The 19,290-nt window shown below is 42.7% G+C and overlaps 1 protein-coding gene across 2 annotated transcripts in view; it reads right to left on the bottom strand.

The window, feature by feature from the left end:
* Positions 1 to 19,290, bottom strand: part of ash1l (ash1 (absent, small, or homeotic)-like (Drosophila)) — a 374,764-nt gene that overhangs the window by 56,474 nt on the left and 299,000 nt on the right. For both annotated transcript variants that reach the window (XM_059980070.1, XM_059980071.1), the window contains 3 exons: positions 18,051 to 18,096; positions 10,105 to 10,213; positions 4,427 to 4,633 (listed from right to left, as the gene is read on the bottom strand). In XM_059980070.1, coding sequence (XP_059836053.1) covers positions 4,427 to 4,633; positions 10,105 to 10,213; positions 18,051 to 18,096 — 362 coding nt within the window. The remainder of the gene's footprint in view (positions 1 to 4,426; positions 4,634 to 10,104; positions 10,214 to 18,050; positions 18,097 to 19,290) is intronic.

Raw genomic sequence — 19,290 nt, 5'->3', positions numbered from 1 at the left:
ATACTGACAAAATCTCAGAAAGAGCACTGGACTCTTTCGTTCACAAGTGCATAGGAGTATGTAAAGATCTGAATGCCAGCAGGCTAAATCAATTAATGGTAGTCCTTTAACATTTCTCACTTGTTTTTGCCAAGTGGATGATGAATGAGGATGTCTGGGGCTTGTACAGCACTGTGCTGCACATCTTAACAGAAATAAGTAACTGCTCGGCTCCGCAGCCAGGAAGGAGAGGCGTCTTTTCCGACCTCTTGGAAAATGACGGCACTGCTGTAGATACAGCAGGAAATTTATGTACAGCAAACTTGTACAAACCACATGGTGATAACCATCACATAATTGATTTGTGGTGAACAAGAGGGAATTGGATGGGCACCGAGAATAACTTGGAAAGCTGTGGGGCTAAGATCAGGGTGTGGGACTGATAGGACTGCTTTACTAGCAGCTGGTATGTATTCCATGGGCTGATATGAACGAGGGAAAGGGTGGCAAACCTTCTTGAGAGCATGAACCCAAAATGGCAATAATCTTCTAAAACATTCTCTGGTAATTCTGAGCAGAGGTTATCAATTATGTCACAAGTGCCCAAGGCGGCACTTGCAAATGTTTTGTTGGTACTCAGCATGCAGTGCTGCCCCTTGATTCTTTAAACTTAACACTGAGAACCCCTTGAAAACTCCTGCCTCTCACCTCAAAAACATTTCCTTTCTTTAGTGACATTAATTAATAACATTTATAGAATAAGAATTAATTCTGGACTTTTTAGGGATAAGGCTAAGTCCTGTTGCTGTTGCATATTCATTGTTTTATTATTATTAAAAATATAAGAGTCAGACTGAAATAAAAGAAGTACTTTAGAACTCCTGTTAAAAATTATGAATTCTAATCTTTTAAAAACTGCAAGTTAAATATTAATGTAGACACTTAACTACTTAACAACATTCATCGTCATTATCCAGTGTTTGCTCACAAATGAGAGAAAAGAAATATAAGCACAGAGCAAAGCCGAAGTCAACTGTCCCAACCGTTTACTATCCACTAACTGTTGTGGACATCAGGTCCGCGTGGATTTCAAAACCTATCATCCAACGACGTGTGCCCTCATAACCGCCTAGCTGACACCAAACCTAAATGGACATTGAACCCGTGAACACTACTTCACTTTTAAAATATATATTATTTTTGTTTTTGCACGATTTGAATCTATTCAATATACATATACTGTAATTGCTTTACTTATTTAGTTTTTTCTATATTATGTATAGCAATGAACTGCTGCAGCTAAGTTAACAAATTTCATTACACATGCAGGTGATAATAAACCTGATTGATTCTGGTTCTGAAATCATCTCTCTCTCTCTCGGGTTGTAAGTTATTTGCTGCTTCATTTGACAGTAAATATAATAATTATTATGGGTTGTGGGGGGGTGGGGGGTTAAAGAATCAATGGGCAGCACTGCATGCTGTGTGTCAACCAAATGTTTACAGGTGCCATCTGTGTGCCTTAGGTTTGCCACTGCTGCCTCATAGCAATTTTGATTCTGCGAACATCAGAAAATTACAGAAGCTAGAAATTTGAAATAAAAATGAAAATGCTGGAAACTGAGGGTCTCTGTCACCTCCTTTGCAGAGATGCCACCTATAACATAATGGTGCTTTGGGATAAATATTGGCCCCAGGACACATCTTCTTGGAAAAAAAAGGAGACTGGTGCAATCTGACAGGAAGTGTTTGCCTGCTATGTCATTTCTGGAGTTGCCCCTGCAGTGTCCCTCAAGCACCAGTCCAGATTTCTTGTTCAAGTCTCCAATCATCAGCAGGAAGGCCGCTGCCAAAACACCGTCAGCTCTCACCCTCCAATACTCCACTTAGAGTTATGGCACAGAAACAAACCCTTCAGTCCATCGAGGCCACGTTGACTTTTCTGCCCACCTAAATGTGTTAGGGACACATTCTTTACTGCCTTCCTATTTTAATGTCATAACTCTTAAACGTAGTGATTGTATCCAACCTCAGCACCTCCTCTGGCAGGAATTTCCAGTCTGTAAGGAAAAACTTAACTCTCAAATCCCTTTTAAAACCTCTAACTCTGACCTCAAAACTATGAGAAAAAGATTTTGATCATTTATTTTGCACCTTATTGTCTACACGCACTGACTGCACTTTCTCTGTAGTTCTTGCACTTTATTCTGCATTGTGTTTTTTAAAACTTTGTACTACCTTGATGCTCCCTGTAATGATTTGATCTGTGTGAACATTGGATTAGAGTATAAAGCACAGCAGCACAGTAACAGGCCATTTGGACCTTCAGTCCAGGGTAGAAATGTCTAATACCAGAGATCATGCACTGAAGGTGAGAGGAGGTAGGCTCAAAGGAGATGTGATGAGTAAGTTTTCTTTACTTCAGGGAATGGTGGATGCCTGGACTAATTGCCTGGTATGATGGCAGAGGCAAATACATTAGAGGCTTTTAAGAGATGTTTATATAGTCACAAGAATCTGAGGAAAATGGAGGGATATGTAGAAGGGATTCATTTTTGGGTGTTTTTGATTTATTTTCTATCTGGTTTGGCATTACATTGTGAGCCAAAGGGCCTTTTTTCTATGCTGTATGGTTCTACGTTCTAAGTTCTAGCTAAATGGTGACATAACAACAACTTCTTTCACTCTATGCCAGCAGAGCTGATTGTTGACTACAGGTGGAGGAAACTGGATGTCCATGAGCCAGTCCTTAACAGGATCAGAAATGGTGAGGGTCAGGAACTTTAAAGTCCTTAGCGTTATCATTTCAGAGGGCCTATCCTGGGCCCAGCATGTAACTGCCGTTACAAAGGAGGCACAGTAGTGGCTCTAACTTCTTAGAAATTTGTGCAAATTTGGTAAAACTTTGACAAACATTTACAGACATGTGGAGGAGAGTATATTGACTGATTGCATCACAGCCTTGTACGGAAATACCAATGCCTTTGAATGGAAATTCTACAGAAAGTAGTGGATAGAGTCCAACCCAACACAGGTAAAGCACTGTCACAATTGAGCATATCTATGTGGAGTGGTGTTTCAGGAAAGCAGCATCCATCACTGGCCTTCAAGATTTCCTTGGTATGGATGGTCCAGGCCAAGATCTCTTCTCACTGATGCTATCAGGAAGGAGGTACAGGAGCCTCAAGCCCCACACCACCAGGCTCAGGAACAGTTATGATCCCTCAACCATCAGTCTCTTGAACTAGAGGGACAACTCCAATTACCTCAACAATGAAATGATTCCACAACCTATGGACTCACTTTTAAGGGCTCTACAATTGGTGTTCAAAGGTTGCAAAAGTACATTTGATGTCAGAGAAATGTATACAATATACATTCTGAAATGCTTTTTCTTCGCAACCGTCCATGTAAACAGAGTACCCCCAAAGAATGAATGACAGTTAAATGTTAGAACCCCAAAGTACCCAGTGACCCCCCCCAAAGCAAAAAAAATCGGCACCCGCCACCTAGCACTCAAATGTGTAGCAAAGCAACAGCAAAGACACAGACTTGCAGTTGCCCCAAAGACTGCTCGTTCACCTGGTATTCGACATACTACAGGCTCTCTCTCTGCCTAATGAAGGAGAAAGAGATGTCTCTGTTTAACAGCGAGAGGGGAGACAAAACAAACAACTCACTGGTTTACAAAGTTAAAAGTCCATTGTGTCGCTTTTTCTGAGCTCTGTGTCCAAAGATCTCAGGTATCTGGGCATGCAGCTGTAGATTTTTCGACTCCCACTACATACCGATCTCCTGCTGGGACACCAACCTTTGATCCACCCATCTCCAGAGCCATGAGATCTCGGACCTCCGAAGGAGAGCTAAGCTCTTAGGCCGCATCCTTGGCATGTCGGATAACGGCCAGTCGTGAAACCCTGAGAGTGGGTCCCATTCAGTTCTTTATTTATAATTATTATCATTTTGCTTTTGCACAATTTGTTGTCTTTTGTACATTGGTTGTTTGTCTATTTTTGTCATTGCATTTTCCAATGATTCTATTGTGTTTCTTTGTATTTAAATGAATGTTTGCAAGAAAACGAATTTCATGGTAGTATATGGAAACATCTCGTACTTTGAAGTGTTATTCTGTCATGTCTCATTGACAATAAAATCCCCATACCCCTCCCATTCATGAAAGCAAGACAAACATTTCACTATGTCTTGGTCCAAGTGATGATAATAAACCAATTTCAGTCCCTATTAAAGCCTCTCATAATCTTTCATGTGGAGTCAGGTCACCGCTCTGCCTCCTTCATTCAGGATGAACAAGCCCAGTCTATCTAATTTCTCCACATAGGTAAAGTCCTCCATCCAGGCAACATCTCAGTGAATCTCCTCTGCAACCACACCCTCTGCTATTTGTGTAGTAGGCAGGTGATTGGGAATCTGATAGGGTTGTTGGTACCTGAACTCTTGCTCGCTGACCACCTCGCCCAGATACTCGATGATGAACTGCCCAGCCTTCAAGGTTTCCTTGGTGCGGATGCCCCAGCCTTTGCCCTCGGCTCGGAACCGCTCCAGGCACTGTACCCACTCGTGTCTCTGGATCCGCTGGTTGCAGCAGTACTCGTCACAGGGACACGTGCTGGGGGCGCACTCCGCGAAGATCATCCTGCAACAGAAGAGGCACATGATAGACAGGGAATACTAACACAACACCGGAAGAACTCAGCAGGTCAGGCAGCATCCGTGAGAAAAGAGTAGGCAACGTTCCTGGCCGAGACCCTTCATCAGGAATGATCCTGATGAATTGTCTCGGCCCGAAACATTGGCTACTCTTTTCTCACGGATGCTGCCTGACCTGCTGAGTTCTTCCAGTGTTGTGTTTGTATTCTTTGATCTACAGCATCTGCAGTTGTATTTTTGTGCACATGATAGGCACCAGCTCCTGACGAACACTCCTGTTTTGAGTCTTTACCTTGAGACAGTCCCTTTCAGTGGGTTCACTTGTTGACCAGACCACGTGTAATGGTGTGAAAAAATGCCCTGACAGGTTATGACAACTGACTAGTTATCCTGACACAACATTGACTGTGTGGCGATGTGGGAATGAACTCAGCAGTCCTATGGCTGAGGCTGTGAGAGCGACTGTATGAAAGTGGTGCAGGTGCGTACACACAAGCACGCACGCACGCACGCACGCACACACACACACACACACACACAGTAGCGTACATGTTAGTGTAACACTCCTAGAATACCAGTGACCCATGCTCAATTCCATCGCTGTCTGTATGTTCTCTCTGTGACGTTACGGGTTTCCTCCCACATTCAAAAAATGCATGGATTAATTGATCAAATATGCAGCACAGGCTCAATTGTCACAGGGTTTGTTACCATTCTTCATTTCTAATAAATAAAGGCATTTGGACAGGTATATCGATCAGAAAGGTTTAGACTAATATGGGCCAAACTTGGGGAAATGGGACTAGCTCAAGCAGACAACGCAGTTGGCATGGATGAGATGGGATGAAGGCCCTGCTTTGCGACGAAAGAACTCCCAACCCGTAGAAAAAAGCTGGCAGTAACTCTGTGCCCATTCCCACAGACAGTGTGACCATCAGTATGTTACTGAAGGACAATACTGGATGGTCAGTGGGTGAACAATTGGCTCTGATGGTATACAGGTCCGATTTCTATGATGTACAGTGGATCTGTCTTGGGGAGTATGGAGTACAGAGTGAATTGTCTGTAAATTCCTGATGACAGGTGCAATCAGCTGAGGCTCACCCAAGGAGTGGCCAGGGTTTGCTCACTTCTGTCCTGACTGACTGAGAATCAAGTCCCTCTTTCCATGCTCTCCCTGGGCTTGGTGTCCGGGAAAGAATTGGGGCAAGGGGAGGGTGACGTTGTATGAGTGTCTCCTGTTAGAAGACATTCTGAACTCAGAGTAAACAGGCTCTTCAGCCCATTGAGAGCATACTGACTCCAGCCGCCCATACATACGTATCGGACATTAATTCCTGTTTTTATTCTTTCCGCATTTCCAAGATTGTACCACCTATCCACTCTATTTACAGAGGCCGATGAACCCACCAATCCTGCAGATTATTGGGAACTGGAAAACCCAGGGGTCACAGAGAGAAGGTGCAGATTCCATACACAGATGGGGATGGGGGAGGGGTTAACAGTGGCCAATTAACCCACTGACCCATAAGTTGCTGGCCCAGAACAAGAGCTCCCGGGAGAAAGTGCAGGCTCTGCACACAGACGGTGCTGAAGGTTGGAATGGAACCCAGATCTCTGGCACTCTGTGGACACTGGTCTGGGAGAGGGAACCACGTACTTCAAGTAAATGATACACTGGGCACCTGAAATGCCCCTTCACAGATTTGCACAGCAGGGAAACAGGCTATTCAACCCAAATGACCCATGCTGACCATGGGCACCCTTCTGTTTAATCCCATTGTCCACCACTTATACTTAGCCATTTTTCTTAGCAATTAAAGTGATCATCTAGACACTCCTTTAATGCTGTCAGTGACCCAGTAACCACACTCCTGCATGCATTCCAGGTAGCACCCCGCACCCCCTTCAGCCTTGAATTTCTTCCCCCTACCCTAAACCCATGTCTTTTGACTTCTATCTACTCAACTAGAGAAAAGTTTCCTGCTGACTGCCCTTGTCACCTCTTCCACTCCAGTTTCTCTTCATAACTAAACTCAAAATTCCCCACCTTCCTGAGCAGAATCATGCTGAGAGAAAACCCAATGCTCAATGGCCAGCCGCTCAACAAGTGGGAATGGGCAGGAGCTGCTAAAGTTATTGCCAGCTCTAATGAATCAGAACTGGAACGCTGCCTGGGCATCTGTTTCAGCGCTGGGGCCCTTGGTGCTCGTGGCACACTGGGCCTTACTGTTTATTACAACTCATATCTTCCGATTATAATTAATAATAAAAAAACATCAGTGCACAGTTTTTGGGCGTGGAGCCAAGTTCTGCTAATGAGTCTGCATCAAACAGTTGAAAATATGCAACAACAGACCAGAGCGGAGCGCCAAATGATGAAATGAGGCTGGCGAGCTTCCATGGTCCCTGTGACCAGCAAATGCCTGTCTCCCCACTCTGACAAGAAGCCTGCAGTTTGTGCTGTTCTACCTTTGGTGAAACTCTGTGCACGGTAAAGGTATTCTTTTGTCACACTTCAGGGGAGTAGAGCCTTTATATTCTATTTATTTTGATTTTGAGATACAGTGCAGAACATACCCTTCCAGTCCAATAAGCCACACCGCTTAACAACCTACCTATTTAACCTTAGCTTAATCACAGGACAATTTACAATGACCAATTAATCCACGAACCAGAATGCCTTTGGAATGTGGGAGGAAACCAGAGCATGCAGAAGAAACCCACGTGCTGACGATGGAACTGAACTCCGAATCCAACTGCCTGAGCTTTAATAGCGTGGTGCTAACTATTATGCCACCATGGACCCTCACCGCTGTGGGGCTACCTTAGAGCTCCAGCGATCCCCACTTCTGGTGCTGCCACATGTGGAGTGTGTACGTTCTCCCTGTGACTGCGTAGGTTTCCCTCGAATGCTGTTTTCCTTCCACATCTCAAAGGCATCCTGGCAGGTAAGTTAACAAGTTGTCTCCAGTATGCTGGTAAGGCCATCTGTGGGGTATGTTACTGGTAACGTAGGGAGAATGGAACTTTACACAGTCAAGTGTGAGGTGAGCATGTTGGGAGGACAAACCAGGGTAAGGCATACAGTGAATGATAGGACACTGAGGACAGAGGTAGAACAGAGGGACCTGGGAATACAGATCCATAAATCCTTGAAAGTGGCCAGAAACAAGAGAAAACCTGCAGATGCTGGAGATCCATGTAACACACACAAAATGCTGGAGGAACTCAGCAGGCCAGGCAGCATCTATGGAAAAGAGCACAGTTGACGTTTTGGGCCGAGACCCTTCAGCAAGTCTGTAGTTACACATAGTCAGGATTGCCTTCATAAATCAGACAATAGCATACAAGAGTTAGGATGTTATATTGAGTTTGTATATGACATTGATGAGGCCACATTCGGTGTATTGTGTGCAGATTTGGTTACCTACTGACAGAAAAGATATCAAATAGATTAAACAAGTACACAGAAAAACTACAAGGATGGGGCCAGGAGCTGAGGACCTGAGTTATAGGGAAAGGCTGAATAGGTTAGGACTTTCTTCCCTCTGGTGTGAGATTGAGGAGATATTTGATAGAGGTGTACAAAATTATGAGGGGTATAGATATAGTAAATACAAGCAGGCATTTTCCACTGACGTTGGGTGAGTCAACTAGAGGTTCTCACCTTTCCGCATTTCCAGATTGTACCACCCATCTCCACTATTTACAGAGGCCAATGAACCCACCAATCCTGCAGATTATTGGGAATTGGAGCATCCAGGGGTCACAGGGAGAAGGTGCAAACTCCACACACAGATGGGGATTGGGGGGGGGGGGGGGGGTAAAAGGCGAAATACTTAAAAGGAATCTGAGGGGGAACTTCTTCACAGAGGGTGGTGAGAGTGTGTAATGAGCTGCCAGTGGAAGTGGTGGATGTAGGTTCAAATGCAACATTTAAAAGAATTTTGGAATGTATGGTCCAGGTGCTGGTTGATAGGGTGAGGCAGAATAACACTTCCAACTGGCCTGTTTCTGTGCTTTAGTGCTTTATCACTTTAATAAGATTGGGAACACACAAATGCTGGAGGAACTCAGTGTGTCAGGCAACCTGATGGCATGAACATTGATTTCTCCAACTTCTGGTAATTTCTCCCTCTCTTTTTTCTCTTTGACCATTCTCCATGCTGGTTATCCATTCACTCCTTTTTTTCAACTCATCTGCCCATCACCTCCCTCCCTTTCTTCCATGGTCCACTGTCTCCTCCTACTAGATTTCATTCTTCTTCATCCCTTTAGCTCTTCCACCTATTGTCTGCCAGCTTGTACTTCTTTCTCTTCCCCACGCTTTTTCTGGCTTCTGCCCCCTTCCTTCCTTTCCAGTTCTGATGAACAGCCTCAGCCCAAAACGTCAATTTGGTTATACCCCTCCATAGATGCTGCCTGATCCGCTGAGTTCCTCTGGCATTTTGTGTGTGTTCCCCATTGCTCTGCTGTGATGCATAGTCTCCAAGACCAACCTCAGCTTCCTGGCAAACCTGAGGATGCTGCTCACTGGGGACCTCCTGGTGCCAGGGGTTTATTGACGCTCTGGTTCAGTCTTTGCAAAGAGGCCAAGAGATGGCCTTTGAAGCAGTTTTGGGAATTCAGCAGATTGATGCACAGAGGTATCTTAGGGTCCCTAAAAATGGCTGCTCAAGTCAATAGGGTGGTAACAAAAGGAGAATGGCTTGCTTTATTAGTCGAGGCACTGAGTTCAAGAGTCAGGAAATTATGCTGCAACCCTATAAAGCCCTGGCTTGGTCGCATCTGGAGCACTGTATTCAGTTTTTGGTTGCCCCATTATAGGAAGGATGTGGAGGCAATGGTGAGGGTGCAGATGAGGTTTACCACATTTCTGTCTGGATGAGAGGCTGAATGCTATAAAGGAGAGGTTAAGCCAATTTGGGCTGCCTTCTTTAGAGTGGTGGAGGCTGAGATGATACTTGATAGAAGTTTATAAAATTATGAGAAGCACAGATAGAGTAGACAAATACAATTGGTATAGTTTTCCCAGGGTCAAAGTGTCCAATGCTAGAGGGCATGCATTTAAAAGGAGAGGAGTAGAGTTCAAAGGAGGTATGTGGGGCAGAGTGGTGAGTGTCTGGAATGTGCTGCTGCGTTAGTGGTGGAGACATTTAAGAGGCTCTTAGGGTATGGATATGTGGAGACCAGGCAGAAGAGCTTAGGTGTTATGAGCTCAATGAGTTTGGCATAACATTGTGGGCTGAAAGGCCTGTCCCGTGATGTCCTGTTGTATGTTCCAAACTGGCTCATCTGACATACTGAGTTGATTCTCAGCCCAGGTTAAGCTGAAACAGTACATTAGAGAGCCGTCGCAGATCACCCAGTCCATCCAAGATCACCTTGTTAGCAAAGCCATGGCGTTCAGCTGGGAGCAGTGCTGGGGGCGTTGGAACACACGCACACACTTACCTGTTAAGACAGTCCTCCATACAGCTCTTCTCCTCTGGGTTTGTTGGCCTTTTACAGTTGCAAGTCGTAGGCTCGCAGCCAGAGAGAGGCTTAACATCAACAAACACGTCTGTAGAGGAGACAAGTCTTGTGTGGTTACAGGGCATTTAATGCTGGTAACCCCCACATGCCCACGAGAGGAGTTCTAGTACATCAGTCAATGAAAGCAAGCATGCAGGTACAGCAGGCAGTGAAGAAAGCTAATGGCATGCTGGCCTTTATAACAAGAGGAATTGAGTATAGGAGTAAAGAGGTCCTTCTGCAGCTGTACAGGGCCCTGGTGACACCCCACCTGGAGTATTGTGTGCAGTTTTGGTCTCTAAATTTGAGGAAGGACATTCTTGCTATTGAGGGAGTGCAGCGTAGGTTCACAAGGTTAATTCCCGGAATGGCGGGACTGTCATATGTTGAAAGATTGGAGCGACTGGGCTTGTATACACTGGAATTTAGAAGGATGAGAGGGGATCTGATTGAAACATATAAGATTATTAAGGGATTGGACACACTGGAGGCAGGAAGCATGTTCCCGCTGATGGGTGAGTCCAGAACTAGAGGCCACAGTTTAAGAATAAGGGGTAGGCCATTTAGAACAGAGATGCGGAAAAACTTTTTCACCCAGAGAGTGGTGGATATATGGAATGCTCTGTCCCAGAAGGCAGTGGAGGCCAAGTCTCTGGATGCATTCAAGAGAGGGTTAGACAGAGCTCTTATAGATAGTGGGGTCAAGGGACATGGAGAGAGGACAGGAACGGGGTACTGATTGTGTATGATCAGCCATGATCACAGTGAATGGCGGTGCTGGCTAGAAGGGCCGAATGGCCTACTCCTGCACCCAATGTCTATTGTCTATGCCAATCAAATCCTAGTGGAAGTAACACACCAGAAAGGCGCCCCACCCGATTCAGTACCCCCCACTATGATGTTGAGCGGAGGTAAGGACCCCCACCACCCAGAACATTACTACCATTAAAGAGAAGGTACAGGAGCCTAAAGACACACAAAGGTGTAGGACCAGCTTCTTTCCTTCCACCATCAGATTTCTGAACCATGAACACTACCTCATTATTTTTGCTCTCTTTTTGCTCTGCTTAATTTTTAAAATTATGTATTTATATATGTAACAAAGTATATTTAAAATATTACACTGTATTTCTGCTGCAAAACAACAAATTTCACGACATACAGTATATAAGTGATAAGAAAACGGATTCGGATTTTGTCTGACCACCCTGCTGTTTGCTGTGAGCTGTGGAGTTGACTGGCCTGGCAGAAGCTGTGGTGACCAAGTCTATGCAGGGCACTTCTGAATGAAGCCTCGCTTCAGATCGTGTTTGTTGTCTACCTACATCATGTGTTACCCTTTGGATATTTAGTATACAAATATTCATGCCATTTTAAAAGTTTCTTCCCTAGGCAGTTAATTTGGTCAACCATTCTAGTTCACCCCCACCAACCCTCTCTATTGAAAGATAAATAATGCATAAATGACATAATCCCCTTCAATGCACTGCAACATAAACACTTTAAACCACTTTTTATAATGCTGTTTACATTGTAAATACATGCCATTTAACCTCTTTTTATGTAATTCTTTATAATTATATATAACCATATAACAATTACAGCATGGAAACAGGCCATCTCGGCCCTTCTAGTCCGTGCTGAATGCTTTTTTTTAAAATTAGTTTTTTTTATACATTTTACAAATTAAAAAACCCCAAATCAAAATGAGGAACATTAATACAGTGCAAAATTAAGCATACAATGACAATATGATACAAAGAAAGAGAATTTAAAAAAAAGCACCTAAATTGAAGACAAGTAAACTTAGCATCCTCCCCGAGCCCCACAACACAAAAAAAAACTCCAAACCAACCACAACACAATATAGAGAATATAAATCAGGACAGCCAAACTCCCAGGCTGTGAATACACTTAGCAACAGAGGATAATAATGCCTACTACCAGAAAAAAAAGGGAGCTGAAAGCAAGGGACCAAAAAGAAAAGAACCCTAGTCAAGAGGAAGGTTATTAAAGTACTTGATAAAAGGTCCCCAGACTTTATGGAACTTTAGATCCGAATTAAGAACTGAATAATGAATTTTTTCGAGGTCCAAGCAGGACCTCGAAAATGTCGTTAAGCCATTGAGCATGAGTGGGCGAGGCAACATCTCTCCATCTGAGGAGGATCAAGCGTCTAGCCAGGAGAGAGGCAAAGGATAATATTCGGCATTTGGTCGGACTCAGACGTAAATCTGTCTCGCCCCAGAAACCGAACAAAGCAATTAAGGGATTTGGTTCTAGGTGCTGATTCAGAATATACGATAACGTAGTGAAGACATCTTTCCAAAATTTCTCCAAGCTAGGACAGAACCAGTACATATGAATGAGAGAGGCCTCACCCCTCTTGCATTTATCACAAAGCGGACTAATGTTAGGGTAGAATCGAGATAATTTAGATTTAGACATATGGGCTCTATGAACAATCTTAAACTGTAAAAGGCAATGGCCAGCACAAAGACAGGTTGAGTTAACCAATTTGAGAATCAAGTCCCAACTCTCATTAGATAAGGAGGTATTTAAATCCTGCTCCCATGCCATTTTAATTTTATCCACAGGGGCCCGTCGTAAGGCTGCTAATTTATCTCGAATAATTGATATTAAACCATTACCTAGTGGATTAATGGAAAGAAATAAGTCCATAGCATTTTTCGCAGGCATTTCGGGAAAGTTAGGAATTAGAGGAGCAATAAAGTGTCTAATTTGGAGATAACTAAAAAAATGGCATTGGGCAGATTGAACTTAACAGAGAGCTGCTGAAAAGAAGCGAAGCAATTATCAATGAAAAGATCTTCAAAATGTCTAATGCCCTTCCTATACCAAACATGGAATGCTGAATCGTACGTTGTAGGTAAAAAAATGGTGATTACGTACGACAGGGCTGGAAACGGAAAAACCATGGAAACCATAGCATTTCCTAAACTGAGCCCATATACGCAAAGTGTGTCTAACAAAAGGATTAGCTATTAATCTGGACAGGGAGTGCAGAGCCAAGAAGTGCAGAGATAGATAATTCTTTACTGGAGCTCAACTCCACTGCCGCCCAATTAGGGCACTCAGGTTGGCCATGGAAGAAAGACCAAAAGGTAGCACAATGTATATTAGCTGCCCAATAATATAAACGAAAGTTAGGTAAAGCCATGCCACCCTCTTTTTTAGATTTTTGGAGATGGATTTTATTAATTCTAGAGCGCTTATTCTTCCAGATATGAAAAAATAATAGAGTCTAAGGAATCAAAAAAAGATTTAGGAATAAAAATTGGGATAGATTGAAATAAGTATAAAAATTTGGGGAGAACATACATTTTAACAACATTAATACGACCTACCAAAGACATAGATTGAGGTGACCATTGTACCAGACTCTGTTTTATAGCATATGAAAGATTGGCAAAGTTTTCATGAAAGAGATCTTTAAACTTCCTTGTGACTTTAATTCCAAGATAAGTAAATTGATTATGGACTACTTTAAAAGGGAGATCACAAAATGTTAATTCTTGTGCTTCTTTATTAATTGGGAAAAGTTCACTCTTATGTAAATTAAGTTTATAGCCAGAGATCTGGCTAAACTGGTCAAGAAGTGAAAACATTGGAGGTAAAGATGTAGACGGATTTGAGAGCATAAAGAGAAACTTTATGCTCAGCACCCCCTCCCCAAATCCCGGTCAATTCAGGACAATTTCGAAATGCTATTGCCAAAGATTCTAAAGCCAAATCAAAGAGAAAGGGACTTAAAGGGCATCCCTGACGGGTGCTACGTTTGAGATTAAATACCTGGGATTTCTGAAAATTAGTTAAAACAGAAGCAGTAGGACACAGGTACAGCAAATTGATCCAAGAGATGAAACTTCGACCGAGGTCAATTTTTTCTAAGACTGCAAAAAGGTAGTTCCACTCTATATGATCAAATGCTTTCTCCTCACCGAGGGAAATAATACATTCAGGAGGTGAGTATAAAATATTAAATAAACGCCGAATGTTAAAAAAAGGGAGATGAAACGCGAATGTATAGTTGGAGGTGAGTATAAAATATTAAATAAACGCCGAATGTTAAAAAAAGGGAGATGGTTTTTAATAAAACCTGATTGGTCATCAGAGATAATGGAGGGAATGACGGTTTCTAATCTATAAGCCAAAACTTTAGCTAAGATCTTTACATCAACATTGAGCAAAGAAATCGGCCTATACAAGGGACACTAATAGAAGAATAATAGATGCCTCATTGAAAGAGGGTGGCAATTTGCCATAATTAAACGAGTCAGATAATACTGAAAGTAACTGAGGAGAAAGAAGTGAAGAGAATGATTTATAAACTTCTACAGGGAACCCATCAGGTCCAGGAGATTTCTCTGAGGACAGTGCAGAAATTGCAAAATATTTTTCTTCTGATGATATCGGCGCATTAAGTTTGGCTTTAAAATCAGATGAAAGTAAAGGAATATTCAGATTCTTAAAAAATTGATCAACAGAGATATTGTCATTCAAAGATTCAGAGGAATAAAGCCGAGAATAAAAATTTTTAAATGTGTCATTAATTTCTAAATGATCCGATGTAAAGTCTCCGTTCTCCTTCCGGATCTTTGTAATATGTTGTTTGGCTTTGGAACGCCTCAGCTGACTGGCTAGAAATTTACCAGACTTAGCCCCATGAATGTAAAAGCGACTCTTGCTTTCGAGAAGTTGGCATTCGACAGGTTGAGTAGACAGAAGATTAAATTTAGTTTTGAGTTCAACACGCTTCTTGTATAGTTCAGGGTTCTTAGTTTGAGCATACAGTTGATCCAATTCTTTAATCTGGTTAATGAGGTCTAATCGATCTGCACAGGATCTTCTGTTGAGATTTGCTGTGTAAGAGGTTATTGGACCCCTCAGATATGCTTTCATGGTATCCCATACAATCTGGGATGACACTTCAGGTGATGTATTAGTGTTAAGATAAAAGGTTATCTGATCCTTAATAAATTTTAGAAAATTATCATCCGATAATAAAGTTGAATCAAACCACCAGCGTTTATTCCTCTGAGGGAGACCAGGAATCGTGCCGAATGCTTACTCTCACCTAGTCCCACTGACCCGCACTCAGCCTATAATCCTCCATTCCTTTCCTGTCCATATACCTATCCAATTTTACTTTAAATGACAATACCGAACCTGCCTCTACCACTTCTACTGGAAGCTCGTTCCACACAGCTACCACTCTCTGAGTAAAGAAAAACCCCCTCGTGTTTCCCTTAAACTTCTGCCCCCTAACTCTCATGTCCTCTTGTTTGAATCTCCCCTACTTTCAATGGAAAAAGCTTACCCACGTCAACTCTGTCTATCCCCCTCATAATTTAAAATACCTCTATCAAGTCCCCCCTCAACCTTCTATGTTCCAAAGAATAAAGACCTAACTTGTTCAATCTTTCCCTGTAATTTAGGTGCTGAAACCCAAGTAACATTACAGTAAATCTTCTCTGTACTCTCTCTATGTTGTTGACATCTTTCCTATAATTTGGTGACTAGAACTGTACACGATACTCCAAATTCGGCCTTACCAATGCCTTGTACAATTTTAACATTACATCCCAACTCCTATACTCAATGCTCTGATTTATAAAGGCCAACATACCAAAAGCTTTCTTCACCACCCTATCCACATGAGATTCCACCTTCAGGGAACTATGCACCATTATTCCTAGATCACTCTGTTCTACTGCATTCTTCAATGCCCTACCATTTACCATGCATGTTCTATTTGGATTATTCCTACCAAAATGTAGCACCTCACACTTATCAGCACTAAACTCCATCTGCCATTGTTCAGCCTACTCTTCTAACTGGCCTAAATCTCTCTGCAAACTTTGAAAACCTACTTCATTATCCACACCACTTACCTTAGTATCATCTGCATACTTACTAATCCAATTTACCACTCCATCATCCAGATAATTAATGTACAAACATGTATATGACAAACAACATTGGACCCAGTACAGATCCCTGAGGCACACCACTAGTCACCGGCCTCCAACCTGACAAACAGTTATCCACCACTACTCTCTGGCATCTCCCATCCAGCCACTGTTGAATCCATTTTACTACTTCAATATTAATACCTAATGATTGAACCTTCCTAACTAACCTTCCGTGCGGAATCTTGTCAAAGGCCTTACTGAAGTCCATACAGACAACATCCACTGCTTTACCGTCATCAACTTTCCTTGTAACCTCTTCAAAAAATTCAGTAAGATTTGTCAAACATGACCTTCCATGCACAAATCCATGTTGACTGTTCCTAATTAGACCCTGTCTATCCAGATAATTATATATACCATCTCTAAGAATACTTTACATTAATTTACCCACCACTGATGTCAAACTGACAGGCCTATAATTAGGCCAGGCAGCATAGATGTTTATAGAACCTTATAAATGCTGCCTGGCCTGCTGTGTTCCACCAGCATTTTGTGTGTGTTTGAATTTCCAGCATCTGCAGTTTTCCTCGTGTAGGCCTATAATTGCTAGATTTACTCTTAGAACCCCTTTTAAACAATGGAACCACATGAGCAATAAGCCAATCCTCCGGCACCATCCCTGTTTCTAATGACATTTGAAATATTTCTGTCAGAGCCCCTGCTATTTCTACATTAACCTCCCTCAAGGTCTTAGGGAATATCCTGTCAGGACCTGGAGATTTATCCACTTTTATATTCCTTAAAACCACCAGTACGTCCTCCTCTTTAATTGTTACAATTTCCATAACTTCCCTACTTGTTTCCCTTACCTTACACGATTCAATATCCTTCTCCTTAGTGAATACCGAAGAAAAGAAATTGTTCAAAATCTCCCCCATCTCTTTTGGCACCACACATAGCTGTCCACTCTGATTCTCTAAGGGACCAATTTTATCCCTCACTATCCTTTTGCTTATCCCTCACTATCCTTTTTTATTGAATTATCTATATCATCTATATTGTATGTTGTGCTCTGACCAACACAGAGGAAATGTAAATGTATAGGGTGAATAATGTTCATCCTTGATTACAAGCCTCAAGAGGTTCCCATCCAGCCCTTGAATTTTATAATTCTGCTCCATCTGTATATTTTGCAACTTCAACTACAGAAGCTTGGTTTAGTTCAGAACATCCCAGTCAGCTTTCTGTCTAAGTTTGAGCACTAAAGCTTGATGACAGCTGAGATTCCTCCAGCTTCCAACACCCCCCCCAACATTCTCTCATAGACAGGTTCCCCCAACCCAACCCTTGCTGCTGATCCCAGTTTACAGCTAATGCCCAGTCTCAGCTGTCCTGTGCTCCCACACAGAAATTACTGGTGCTCATCTCCAAAAGGGTCTGATGGCCCATAGTTCACTCACCTCAGGAGATGGAAGGGAGAGAAATCTCATCTGAGCCCCATGCTGTTCTCACTGAAAGCTCACAATGGAACTTCCAGCAGAATGCAGCAGCTATAATGGAGGCTTATATAATTCCAACACCACCCCCCAGTCTAGGGGGCTCCGAGGCAAGAGCAAGGTGGAAGGTTGTGGCCACTAAGGGTGTGGCAAGTGGTGTTGCTCTGGATAGGAGGAGATTCATCTGGCAAGAATTCAGGAGTGTTCCCAGTGTGGTGCCATAACTGGGAAGGTGCTCCTCTGAAAATGATTTCTGGATTTTACTGACTGCCCCAGTCTAGTCACAAAAACCTCAGTGCACTCTGGAAGGCACCACTTATAAACATGCCAGCATGTAATGCAGCAGCAACTTCAGTGGCCAGGTTAACTTACAAAGGCACAGAGTAAATGTAGATATGAAGATAAATCATTTATAAATGAAATATATAATAAAATGAAATGAAAGATGTCTTACTTGATCGAATTTTCTTATAAAGAGGGACATCAGGCTTCTTGTACAGCTAAAAGAACATAGGAGAAATTGTATGTTAGTCACATGAACACACACGCCAATACAGTAACACAAATATTGTTACTTGCTTAATGTACAAGTGGCTCCTGTCTGAAGGTGGAGACTCAAGAAATCATCCAGATCAAGGCAACCTAACCAAAACCCTAACTGTCTACTTCCCTCCATAGATACTGCCTGACTCATTGAGTTCCTTCAGTTTGTATGAGGCATAGATTGAATGGACAGCCAGAGCCTTTTTCCCAAGGTGGAAGTGGTTAATATGAAGGGGAATAATTTTAAGATGACTGGCGCAAAGTATGGGGGTGATATCAGAAGTAGGCCTTTTCTACACAGAAAGTGATGGGTGTGTGGAATGTACTGCCAGGCAGACATTTATTTATTGACATACAGTGTGGAATAGTCCCTCTAGCTCTTTGATCTGCGCTGGCAAGCAACCCACAGTTAACCCCCACCTAATCACAGGACAATTTACAATGACCAATTTAACCTACTAACTGATACCTCTTTGCACCCTTGGGAGGAAACCGGAGCACCCAGAGAAAACCAAAGCATTCCACAGGGAGGATGTACACACTCCTTGCAGATCATGTCAGAATTGAACTCTGGACTCTGATACCTCAAGCTGTAATAGTGTCGTGCTAACCGCAATGTTACAGAGGCACCATTACATTAAAGGCATTTAAGAGATTCTTAGAAGGGCACATGAACGACAGGAAAAATGGAGAGGTATGTGGCATTGATCTTAGAGTAGGGTTAAAAAGTCGGCACAACATCATGGGCCATCAAGTTAAGGTACTGTTGCAAATGGGGCGGGGGGGGGGGGGAGGAAGAGAGGTTCAATGGTCCCCTGGGAATTATAAAGCACAAAAAAGATTCTTCAGCCCAAACCTCAACCATCAACCACTCTGCTACTCTAAGTCTGCATCAATCCCATTTTGGCAGAGTGAAATTAAGATGTCACTAAATGGTGACTCCTTTGTTTGCTCTACTTCCATCTTTAATATCTTTATTTTTTCCTTTCAGGGTTCTTTTGAAGACCCTGACCTGGAGTTGACTTTGGTTCTTTGTGGGGTTTCAGGACTGGCAGTTGTTTGGCACGCCAAGGGTTCGGCCTGAGAGTCCGGCTCGAATTCAGAAGCCTAGGATCTCGGGGCTTTGATCTTTGCAATCTTCAGGCACAGAG

Source organism: Hypanus sabinus, chromosome 9 (genome assembly GCF_030144855.1).
Source record: "Hypanus sabinus isolate sHypSab1 chromosome 9, sHypSab1.hap1, whole genome shotgun sequence".
NCBI lineage: Eukaryota > Metazoa > Chordata > Chondrichthyes > Myliobatiformes > Dasyatidae > Hypanus > Hypanus sabinus.
The sequence above is the reverse complement of the archived record's forward strand: the minus strand, read 5'-3'. Positions and strand labels throughout refer to the sequence as shown.